A 12500-nucleotide genomic window follows, 5' to 3' on the forward strand; every position below is an offset into this window, starting at 1 on the left:
TGCATGTGTAGTTTCAGTGATTGCCCTTGTGTTCTGCATCGTGGCATTTTTTCCCTCACACAATTTCCCTCTTTGCTTCCAGGTGTGTTTTGCTAACACGGTGTTCCTGGAGCCCATCGACAGCATCGAGCACATCCCTCCCGCGCGCTGGAAGCTAACATGCTACATCTGCAAACAGCGCGGCTCCGGCGCCTGCATCCAGTGCCACAAAGCGAACTGCTACACCGCCTTCCACGTGACCTGCGCTCAACAGGCCGGCCTCTACATGAAGATGGAGCCCGTGCGCGAGACCGGCGCCAACGGGACGTCCTTTAGCGTGCGCAAGACGGCGTACTGTGACATTCACACACCGCCAGGATCGGCCCGGCCGCTGGCAGGCGTGGGCGGGGCCAGCACTGGTGTGGGCGGGGCCAGCGCAGGCTCCTCCCCCAGCGAGGGCGAGGCCGAGGAAGAGGAGGATGAGGTGGGCGGAGAGGAAGATGGGAAGGGATGGAGCTCGGAGCGAGCGAAGAGAGCTAAAGCTAAATCACGACTGAAGATGAAGAGGGCCAGAAAGATCCTGGCGGAGAGGAGAGCGGCCGCACCGGTGGTGTCGGTGCCGTGTATTCCTCCAAACAAGTACGCAGGACTTTCTTTAAACAAATTATTTATTCATAAATCACTTGGGAGTTGTCGACCGATAGGGTTTGGTGTCGTTTGAACTTTATCGATTCCGATTCTTATCGATTCCTAATTTAGATTCCAATAAGGTAGAGATCATTCACATTTAGTCTTAATGCAAAAGTAACATTTAATTATAGCTGAATATCATGAACAAAATTCGACAGGCTAAAGAGCACTTACACGAGGAGTGTTTACCTGTGGTTTAAAAACGCCATAGAAAAACAAGTAGCCTGACTAATATATATTTCGAGCTTTATTAAAGACAAGTAAACACAGAAGGGCTGGAGCTCATGTATTCCTCCACACAAGTGCAGGATATTTGCTTTTTTTTAAACAAATTATTTATTCATAAATCATTTGTGAGTTGTCCACAGATTTAATGGAATTTGGAATTGTGTAATCATCGACTGTAAAGTTTTTCTCTTTGGCTGAGGGCTGTCACTTTTGTGAAAAAATCCTGTTCGATTTTTGAGTCGTAAGTGTTCATTGAATCGATTGTAAAATCAGTTTTCCATGTCTAAAGACGTTTCCATTTTCAACACCAAATACAGGCAAATCCACGGACACCTAACAGGCATTAGGACGAGCGTAAAGAGGCGCTTGAGACGCACAAGTCACACACACACACACACACACACGTCACTACACGACACATAACGGCGCGCTTGTTCACTTGCACTGAAGTAATAGCGAATATTAAAAAGCATTTGGTGAACAGAAAAGACTGTTATTTTCCAGCATCCCACATGTTCTGTGTGCTGTACTGATCTGTCCTCCTAAAACACATCTTTGGTAAAAAAAAAAAAAAAGGCTTTTAGAATCGAATCCATATTTCCGTTTTCGAAACGTGTGTTGGTTGGTCCGATCGATTGTGCAATCGGTTTTCAAGCGTAAAGTGACAGCGCTAGTCAGAAGCGGACTTTTATTTTGACGGCGTGTCGTGCCCTTTAGGAAGTATTATGGTCAAATGAATTGCGCATTTATGCACAGCGCTGGCCGATAACTGGTTAAATAACTGATAACCGATTGTTCCAGCAATCTGTGCCGATTAATTGTCAAAAATCCATACCGATAGTTTTTCCGTGTTGCATTGATAGCTAGAGCGTCTGAGAAGGGTCTCCTGTCACTCTACAGTACGAGAGCGGCCTCTAGAGGCCAAATAAAACATCACCGACGCCTCGTGGAGTTTGTTTTGACACAACCGATGTATCGGCCGACCTCTATTGAAGAGCACTGGTGTGGTGTTGAGTGTGTGGTGTCTCCTGGTTTAGGCTGAGTAAGATCACCAGTAACCTGTCGGTGCAGAGGAAGAGTCAGTTCATGCAGAGACTGCACAGCTACTGGACGCTGAAGAGACAGAGTCGCAACGGTGTTCCTCTCCTGCGGCGTCTGCAGACACACCTGCAGTCCCAGCGCAACGCCGAGCCGCTCACTCCCACGGTCAGTGCCCGAGCCTCCAGACTCCGCTCACTTCTATACACAGAATAAAGTAACGTGCATCAAGCTACAAGTCTAGAAATGGCTTGTAACTTGAATTTCATACATGCAAACTTTTAAAAAGCACAGTGGCTTACCAGGGTTTAAAATTAACAACCGGCACATGCGGTAAAAACCCACTGTGGCGGGAAACGCTGTCAAATCACGAGCCAGTTTGGCGTGTTACTTACCTTTACTCACTTTGCTGGGGAAGTTCGTGTAAGCCAAATCTGCGCGGATTCAGCGCAAATACTCAACTCGTGATCCTCATGATATATTAAATACAGCGTATTGCAGAATCTGCTCATATCTGGCTTACTTGAACACACACGACAAATAACGGTGCGCTTGTTCACTTGCACTGAAGCAATAGCGAAGATTAAAAAGCATTTGGTGAACAGAAAACACAGTGTTATTTGGATGAAAGAGGAAGAGGAGATGCAGGATGACAGGATTTAGTTTGAATAAGAAATGAATGTATGAAATCCAAATTTTATATATATATATTTATTAGGGGTGTAACGGTTCACAAAATTCACGGTTCGGTTCGGTACGTTTCCGATACAGCAAAAAGAAAGAAATGCCAGAGAAATGTCCTTGATTTTAATTTTTTTAATTATATTTTTATTAAAACTAACATCATGAAGTATGATATTTTTTAACTTTGAGCAATGATGGAGCTATACTTGCCTTTTCTTAGGAGCTTATAAAACAAAACAGCTCCTTGGTCAAAATGAAATGTAATATTGTAGTAGTTATAAACACAGGTTTATTTTAGTTCAGATTAACATTTGAGGGCAGCAATTGTATTCATAATGTCGAAAAATAAAACCGATGTAATGTTACATGAAAGCATTATAGGCTACTATTCCTGCCACACTCCCATGGTTACAGTTAGTAGTGCTACTACAGTAAACCCATGGTGAATGTGCTGATCTGTGGACACTGGATAGTTCATTCATGGCATAATGTTTCTTCCTGGTTTCCACGTCAGCGCTGTTTGATCCGTTAATAATGGAGAAATGTGAATGTTTCTCACTACTTCAATACGAATACGTGTATCGTTACACCCCTAATATTTATATATATATAAGCTGTGACGTAGTTAATCTGGTTAATTTCTCTTTTTTTTGGCTAGTAGAAGTTCTGAACAGCTGGTAACTTGAAAGTTTAGTAGCCGAATTGTCCGATGAGTGAAAAAAGTTAATTTCAAACCCCGGTAACCGCTATACTTCAGCTGCTGGATCGAGAAGAAGCTCATGTGAAACTGAAATGTGAGGTTTATCATTAGGCAAAACTTTTTACTTCTGTCAAAATCTGTCATTTGATCTGTAAAGTTGTTTAAATCGCCATATTATGATTTGGATGTTGCCGTAAAGACGTTGCTCCACCCAAATGGTATGAGGTTTTATTTGTGCAGGTCTTCAAGCTTGGATACCCTGACATGACCGTGTTGGTCCGTTGTGGAGAAACACGAGGATGACTGTGTGTGTGTGTGTGTGTTCTCGCAGAGGGACGGGGAGGAGAAGCACTCGGTGTTGAAGGAGCAGCTGAAAGCGTGGCAGAGGCTCCGGCACGACCTGGAGCGAGCGCGACTGCTGGTGGAGCTCATCCGCAAGAGAGAGAAGCTCAAGAGAGAGACGGTGAGGCTCAACTCTCTCACCTGATACCGCACCGGCAGAAACAGAGAAACAATCGGGTTTAAGTGTTTTAGTGTCCGTGACGTCACCCGTGGGTTTCAGAAGAGCATTTGTGAAGCCCAAAGTGAACAGAAAATGAGCAGCGAGGCGGGTTAGCTGAGGTGACGTGACGCTAGCAGTGACATCAGCGGCAATCCACCTGTCACTCAAGTGGCCACGCCCCTTAATTATGCAGAACTTAACAGATACTTAATAACAGAACTTTTGAGATTAATAATATATTAGTAAATCTTGAAATTAACATTAACTCAGATCAATAAAACCTTCAGTATGTTAGTTATAATATATTTAAAGGCTTATATAATTAAAATGGATGAATTATAAAAACAATTCATCCCCCGACCAAAACCACTTTTTGCACCAGGCTGTAAACATGTTTCCTGCTGTAAAGTTGGGCATTTTAACACTAGCCGGTCTCTAGTGGCCAGTCGGGGAACTGCAGTTTCAGTCACTTCAGTGTTGGATTCGAGAGAGAGAGGCAGGACGGTTCCCGCTTGGGTTTGATCTATAAACCAGACACTTTAGAAACATGCTCAGATCAACCTCAAGCACTTCAGTTTTCTGCATGTCAGCGTGAAATCAAAATTGACCCTTAAAGTTAAAATACATTTGTTGCAACCGTTCCTGTGTGGAACACCGTGTTTTCATCATCCAATCAATTCCCAGTGGATGAAATTAAGGCTTGCCCTGCATTTAAACAGCTTCTGGAACAAGAGCACATGTGGGCGGGGCTTGATTGGATGATTGGATGGTTGTGGTTTGCTATTGGCTGATCTCATGTGAGTGACAGGTTATAGCCCCGCCCACATCATCAGAGAAGAGATGCTGCAAGAGGAACTTATTCTGATTCAAGATTATTAAAACAATAATGATGTGCACCGATAAATCATTTAAAATAAACACTGCAGGATTTTTTTAATTTAATTGAGATACTATTATTGTTTTATGAATATTTTGAATTATTTTTATTGTTATAATTTTTAATTTCAAAGTTTTTGTATATTTTTGTTTTTTAATTGTCTAGATAGTTTTTATTCATTTTTATTTCAGTTTTAATTGTAGTTATTATTAGGGTTTTCGTTAACTATAACCTTGACTTCAATAAGAATTGTCAATTTTGATTTCATAGTAACTTTAAAGTTAGCCATTGACCAGTGAGGGACGACGTTGAAATTCACATATGAAGTGTGTTTAGCCTCAGGCCAGTATGAAGTGTGTAATGTTGTGTGTGTGTGTGTGTGTTCAGCTCAAGGTGCAGGAGCTGGCGTTAGAGATGCAGTTGACCCCGTTCCTGGTGTTGTTGCGCAGCACGCTAGAGCAACTGCAGGAGAGAGACTCCAGTAACTTCTTCACTGAGCCTGTGCCTTTGAGTGAGGTAAATATACAAACCCCATGATTCACTCTCCCTCGAGTCAGCCTAGGTGTTTATGACTTTCTCCTTTCAGACGAACACAATCAGCGTTATATTAAAAAATATCCTTATTCGGCCAAACGAACATACGGATTCGACTTAACTTCAGTCTAAGCGCGTAATGCGACGCACTGCTGATATATAAGCGCTGACGCACTACGCTACCTCTGACGGCATGAGCTGCGCTTTAGATGCAACTATACTGCGGATGTTTGTTTGGCCGGAAGCTAGTTATTTCACTTTATAAAGTTTTAAATATGAATATTACGCATCGCTTCGCTTCAGAAGGCCTTTATTAACCCCCCAGAGCTGTGTGGAGCACTTTATCATGGATAGATGCACTTTTATGATGGACAGATGCACTTTTATCATGGATAGACGCACTTTTATGATGGACAGATGCACTTTTATCATGGATAGATGCACTTTTATGATGGACAGATGCACTTTTATGATGGACAGATGCACTTTTATGATGGACAGATGCACTTTTATGATGGACAGATGCACTTTTATCATGGATAGATGCACTTTTATGATGGATAGATGCACTTTTATCATGGACAGATGCACTTTTATGATGGACAGATGCACTTTTATGATGGACAGATGCACTTTTATGATGGACAGATGCACTTTTATGATGGACAGATGCACTTTTATGATGGACAGATGCACTTTTATCATGGACAGATGCACTTTTATGATGGACAGATGCACTTTTATGATGGATAGATGCGCTTTTATGATGGATAGATGCACTTTTATCATGGATAGACGCACTTTTATGATGGACAGATGCACTTTTATCATGGACAGATGCACTTTTATGATGGACAGATGCACTTTTATGATGGACAGATGCACTTTTATCATGGATAGACGCACTTTTATGATGGACAGATGCACTTTTATGATGGATAGATGCACTTTTATGATGGACAGATGCACTTTTATGATGGATAGATGCACTTTTATGATGGATAGATGCACTTTTCACTTTTGTGATGGATAGATGCACTTTTATGATGGATAGATGCACTTTTATGATGGATAGATGCACTTTTATGATGGATAGATGCACTAGATGCACTTTTATGATGGATAGATGCACTTTTATGATGGATAGATGCACTTTTATGATGGATAGATGCACTTTTATGATGGATAGATGCACTTTTATGATGGATAGATGCACTTTTATGATGGATAGATGCACTTTTATGATGGATAGATGCAGTAGATGCACTTTTATGATGGACAGATGGACTTTTATGATGGATAGACGCACTTTTATGATGGATAGACGCACTTTTATGATGGATAGACGCACTTTTATGATGGACAGATGCACTTTTATCAGGGATAGATGGACTTTTATCAGGGATAGATGCACTTTTATGATGGACAGATGCACTTTTATCATGGATAGACGCACTTTAATGATGGATAGATGCACTTTTATGATGGACAGATGCACTTTTATCATGGATAGACGCACTTTAATGATGGATAGATGCACTTTTATGATGGACAGATGCACTTTTATCATGGATAGATGCACTTTTATCATGGATAGATGCACTTTTATGATGGACAGATGCACTTTTATGATGGACAGATGCACTTTTATGATGGACAGATGCACTTTTATGATGGACAGATGCACTTTTATGATGGACAGATGCACTTTTATCATGGACAGACGCACTTTTATGATGGACAGATGCACTTTTATCATGGATAGATGCACTTTTATGATGGACAGATGCGCTTTTATCATGGATAGATGCACTTTTATGATGGACAGATGCGCTTTTATCATGGAAAGATGCACTTTTATGATGGATAGATGCGCTTTTATGATGGACAGATGCACTTTTATGATGGATAGATGCACTTTTATGATGGATAGATGCACTTTTATGATGGATAGATGCACTTTTATGATGGATAGATGCACTTTTATGATGGACAGATGCACTTTTATGATGGATAGATGCACTTTTATGATGGATAGATGCACTTTTATGATGGACAGATGCACTTTTATGATGGATAGATGCACTTTTATGATGGATAGATGCACTTTTCACTTTTATGATGGATAGATGCACTTTTATGATGGATAGATGCACTTTTATCATGGATAGATGCACTTTTATGATGGACAGATGCACTTTTATGATGGACAGATGCACTTTTATCATGGATAGACGCACTTTTATGATGGATAGATGCACTTTTATGATGGACAGATGCACTTTTATGATGGACAGATGCACTTTTATGATGGACAGATGCACTTTTATCATGGATAGACGCACTTTTATGATGGACAGATGCACTTTTATCATGGATAGATGCACTTTTATGATGGACAGATGCGCTTTTATGATGGATAGATGCACTTTTATGATGGATAGATGCGCTTTTATGATGGATAGATGCACTTTTATGATGGATAGATGCGCTTTTATGATGGACAGATGCACTTTTATGATGGATAGATGCACTTTTATGATGGATAGATGCACTTTTATGATGGACAGATGCGCTTTTATGATGGACAGATGCACTTTTATCATGGATAGATGCACTTTTATGATGGATAGATGCACTTTTATGATGGACAGATGCACTTTTATGATGGATAGATGCACTTTTATGATGGATAGATGCACTTTTATGATGGATAGATGCACTTTTATGATGGACAGATGCACTTTTATGATGGATAGATGCACTTTTATGATGGATAGATGCACTTTTCACTTTTATGATGGATAGATGCACTTTTATGATGGATAGATGCACTTTTATGATGGACAGATGCACTTTTATGATGGATAGATGCACTTTTATGATGGATAGATGCACTTTTATGATGGATAGATGCACTAGATGCACTTTTATGATGGATAGATGCACTTTTATGATGGATAGATGCACTTTTATCAGGGACAGATGCACTTTTATGATGGATAGACGCACTTTTATGATGGACAGATGCACTTTTATCAGGGATAGATGGACTTTTATCAGGGATAGATGCACATTTTTTAATGAGCTTCAATCTGTTGGTTGCAATTCACTGCCATTATAAAGCTTGGAAGTTTTTTTTAATTTAACTCTAATTGTATTCGTCTGAAAGAAGAACGTCATATACACCAAGGATGGCTTGAGGGTGAGTAAATAATGGAGTCATTTTTATTTAAAAGTGAACTACTCCTTTAAGCGTTACCTAATGTGAAGCCGTTTTTGCACTGATAGCAGAATTAGCATCCATTATGTTGTTCCCTGAATGCTTTAAACATGACCTCGTGTGTGTGTGTGTGTGTGTTCTCCAGGTCCCAGATTACCTGGACCACATCGAGCGTCCGATGGATTTCCAGACCATGTGGAAGTGTGTAGAGTCGCACCGCTATCTCAGCTTTGAAGCTTTCGAGTCGGACTTTCTGTTGATCGTCAACAACTGTTTGAAGTATAACGCCAAAGACACGGTCTTCTACCGCGCAGCGCTGCGACTGCGAGAAGCCGGCGGCTCCGTCCTACGGCAAGCGCGCAGACATGCGGAGAGAATCGGCCTGGATTACGAGACGGGCCTTCATCTTCCTCGAGAACCGAGCCCGGATTCACCACACGAGCGAGAGCGAGACCGAGAGAGAGAACGAGACCGAGAGAGAGAGAGATCAGCGTCACTCATTGATGACGGTGAGTTGGCTTTCTCTCTTCTACATTTCATATTTCTGACCTGAATACCGCTGTTAGACATACCTGAAAAACTTAAAGCCATGTTTATTTCATTTTAGTGCTGGGCAACGATTAATCACATCCGAAATAAAAGTTTATTTTTATTTAATATACGTGTGTGTACTGTGTATAATTATTTTGCATAGATAAACACACACACATATATTTACATCTCTCTTCACACTGGATATATCATACATAAATGCATACGTTTCAGGGATGCACGATATATCTGCCACCATATCAGCATCGGCCGATATCGGTTCTTTTTTTTAACCCTCTGGGGACCAGAGTGTTTTTGGGGCCCTTGGGATGTTTTGACATGCACTGACATTTGTGCTTTTTTCAGTTATTTATAAACATGTTAATGGCAAAGGTGTAAATTCACTCTATATAGCACAGACGGGACTACCATGATAAGTGAGCAACATGTATGTACATGTTTGTATTTTTAAGAGAATAATGTTTATGCGTGGTTATTAAAAAAAAAAAAAAAGAAAGTTGCTGAAATAAGACCACAAAACACATATTGATTATTTCTTCACAATACTTTTGAAAATTGTATCACATAGTCTAGAATATTTGCTCCAAAACTATGTGAGAATCATCCTGACTACTCATTCAGATAAGTCAATAAAGTCTTTTACATTTTTAATGATGTGTTTTGTTTGAGAAAGCTTTATGCAGGAGGCTTGATCTCTCATTAATATGTGTGGCATTCCACACCTGAGAAAGACAAAGACCCTCCCCATAATGGCCCTATTAGGTGCTATCAGGCCATATCATTACAGGAGCCTTGCACAAAGAATGAGGAGATTTAAAAAAGAATGGCTTTTAGATTGTTTGGATTTATATAAGGAAAATACAGGGTGCATACGTCTGGACACTATGGGATTAATATCCTGCCATGATTCAAAACTGAAAATAAAGTTCTGAAAGGTTGAAACTAAGTGTTCGAAAACTCAAAATCTTACAAAAAAAAAGTTTTGCAAGATCGAAAAATAAGATTTGCAAGCTTGCAAAATGTAAAAAAATTAAAAATATCTCTGCAAACATTATGTTGTTTTTGAGATTTCCTTCTTCAGAACTGCAACATTTTTTTTACGATGTTGCGCAAACAATTTTTCAGAGTTTCAAATTTGTCAGTGTTCTCCCACTGTATTAGTTTGTTTTCCAGGTTTGCAACCTTGTAAATGGTGATCTGAAAACTGGTGTGCGAATGTGTGAAAAAAAGTTTTGAAACTCTGAAAACAGACTTTTGCAGGCTTGCAAAGGGGTAAAAAAATGTAAATCTCTGCAAACATAATTTTGTTTTTGAGTTTTCCTTCTTCAGAAGTGCAACACTCTTTTTTACGGTGTTGTGCAATCATTTTTTCAGAGTTTCGAATTTGTCATTGTTCTCCCAGTGTATAGTTTGTTTTCCAGATTTGAAACCTTATAAATGGTGATCTGAAAACTGGTGTGCGAATAGGTGAAAAAAAGTTTTGAAACTCTGAAAACTGAGGTTCGAAATGGCGAAACTTATTACATTACATGTGCACTCCTATTGCAGACTATTTTTTCAGAGCTGAGTTTACAACACCCAGTTTGCGGAGATACGCCCACACAGTTGCGAGCTTGCGACTCACGTGATTTGTGGCAGCGTTGTCACGCAGTTCTGCTCTGAAACTCTGAAACTCAGACAGAGTGAAAATGAAGCTTCGCAACCTCGCAACTTAAAAAAAAAGCCTGGAGGGAGGACCTTCTGCTCTTGGCCAATGCTTTGCTGTCTGCTGACGTACAGTCCAATCACAAGTCGTATTTACTGGAAAGGTGGGATACCTATATGCATTCCATACGCTTTCGTCATTGGCGGAGCAGTCGGTCAATCCCACCTTTCCAGTAAATACGACTTGTGATTGGACTGTACGTCAGCAGACAGCAAAGCATTGGCCAAGAGCAGAAGGTCCTCCCTCCAGGCTTTTTTTTTAAGTTGCGAGGTTGCGAAGCTTCATTTTCACTCTGTCTGAGTTTCAGAGTTTCAGAGCAGAACTGCGTGACAACGCTGCCACAAATCACGTGAGTCGCAAGCTCGCAACTGTGTGGGCGTATCTCCGCAAACTGGGTGTTGTAAACTCAGCTCTGAAAAAATAGTCTGCAATAGGAGTGCACATGTAATGTAATAAGTTTCGCCATTTCGAACCTCAGTTTTCAGAGTTTCAAAACTTTTTTTCACCTATTCGCCCACCAGTTTTCAGATCACCATTTATAAGGTTTCAAATCTGGAAAACAAACTATACACTGGGAGAACAATGACAAATTCGAAACTCTGAAAAAATGATTGCACAACACCGTAAAAAAGAGTGTTGCACTTCTGAAGAAGGAAAACTCAAAAACAAAATTATGTTTGCAGAGATTTACATTTTTTTACCCCTTTGCAAGCCTGCAAAAGTCTGTTTTCAGAGTTTCAAAACTTTTTTTCACACATTCGCACACCAGTTTTCAGATCACCATTTACAAGGTTTCAAACCTGGAAAACAAACTAATACAGTGGGAGAACACTGACAAATTTGAAACTCTGAAAAATTCTTTGCGCAACATCATAAAAAAAATGTTGCAGTTCTGAAGGAGGAAATCTCAAAAACAACATAATGTTTGCAGAGATATTTTTAATTTTTTTTACATTTTGCAAGCTTGCAAATCTTATTTTTCGATCTTGCAAAACTTTTTTTTTTAAGATTTTGAGTTTTCGAACACTTAGTTTCAACCTTTCAGAACTTTATTTTCAGTTTTGAATCATGGCAGGATACTAATCCCATAGGACACTACTATCACACACCCTTCACCATATAGACAAGGTTTTATTTCAGTTCAAAGGTCAAAGTTAGAGTTGGAAACATCTTGAAACGAAAATTGTCTTTCTCCATAAATGTCTTAGTTTGATCATACATATTTCAAAGTTGAGGATTTATTATTTTGATATAGCTTGAACAAACACTATAACATCTTAGTTGATTAGTTTATTGACAAAACATACTATATATTTAACATATGAGCAGAAACTCCTAACAAAAGCTTATTTGATGTCTATTTTAGAGTAAAAACTTTATCCAAAACTAGTCAACGAAATGTTGTCTTTTATTTAGTCTGTAACAGTGCGTATCTGTGCGTTCATTCATTCATTCATTCACACACACACACACACAAACATGATTCACATTCACGATTAGAACAAAGCACTTGCATAAAACACTTACTTCTCAGCTGAATCTGTTGCTCCTCCTCGAAGTGAAAATAAACCAGCACTTGTTCTGTGGTAAATTGTCCCAGGATTGTTCCTCATATAGCCGCGCAAGACGACAGTAGATTAATCTGACTAAAAAATAATGTGTGTTTTCAGAGATTATGGGCGTTAACGCGTCTCAATGTGTTGCTTCACATATTTGCGTTTGAATAGCGCGTGCTCTCCGTGGGCGTGTCACATTACCAGAGATAATCAGCTGAGAGAACGATAATGA

General features: G+C 39.8%; 1 protein-coding gene across 1 annotated transcript in view; it reads left to right on the top strand.

The window, feature by feature from the left end:
• Positions 1 to 12500, top strand: part of brpf1 (bromodomain and PHD finger containing, 1) — a 68103-nt gene that overhangs the window by 18070 nt on the left and 37533 nt on the right. The window contains exons 5-9 of the mRNA XM_056242598.1: positions 83 to 618; positions 1935 to 2103; positions 3651 to 3782; positions 5086 to 5214; positions 8601 to 8964. Of these exons, the coding sequence (XP_056098573.1) occupies positions 83 to 618; positions 1935 to 2103; positions 3651 to 3782; positions 5086 to 5214; positions 8601 to 8964 (1330 nt within the window). The remainder of the gene's footprint in view (positions 1 to 82; positions 619 to 1934; positions 2104 to 3650; positions 3783 to 5085; positions 5215 to 8600; positions 8965 to 12500) is intronic.

The sequence above is a fragment of the Rhinichthys klamathensis genome, unplaced genomic scaffold, assembly GCF_029890125.1.
Source record: "Rhinichthys klamathensis goyatoka isolate OS25496 unplaced genomic scaffold, OSU_Roscu_1.1 h1tg000732l_1, whole genome shotgun sequence".
Taxonomy (NCBI): domain Eukaryota; kingdom Metazoa; phylum Chordata; class Actinopteri; order Cypriniformes; family Leuciscidae; genus Rhinichthys; species Rhinichthys klamathensis.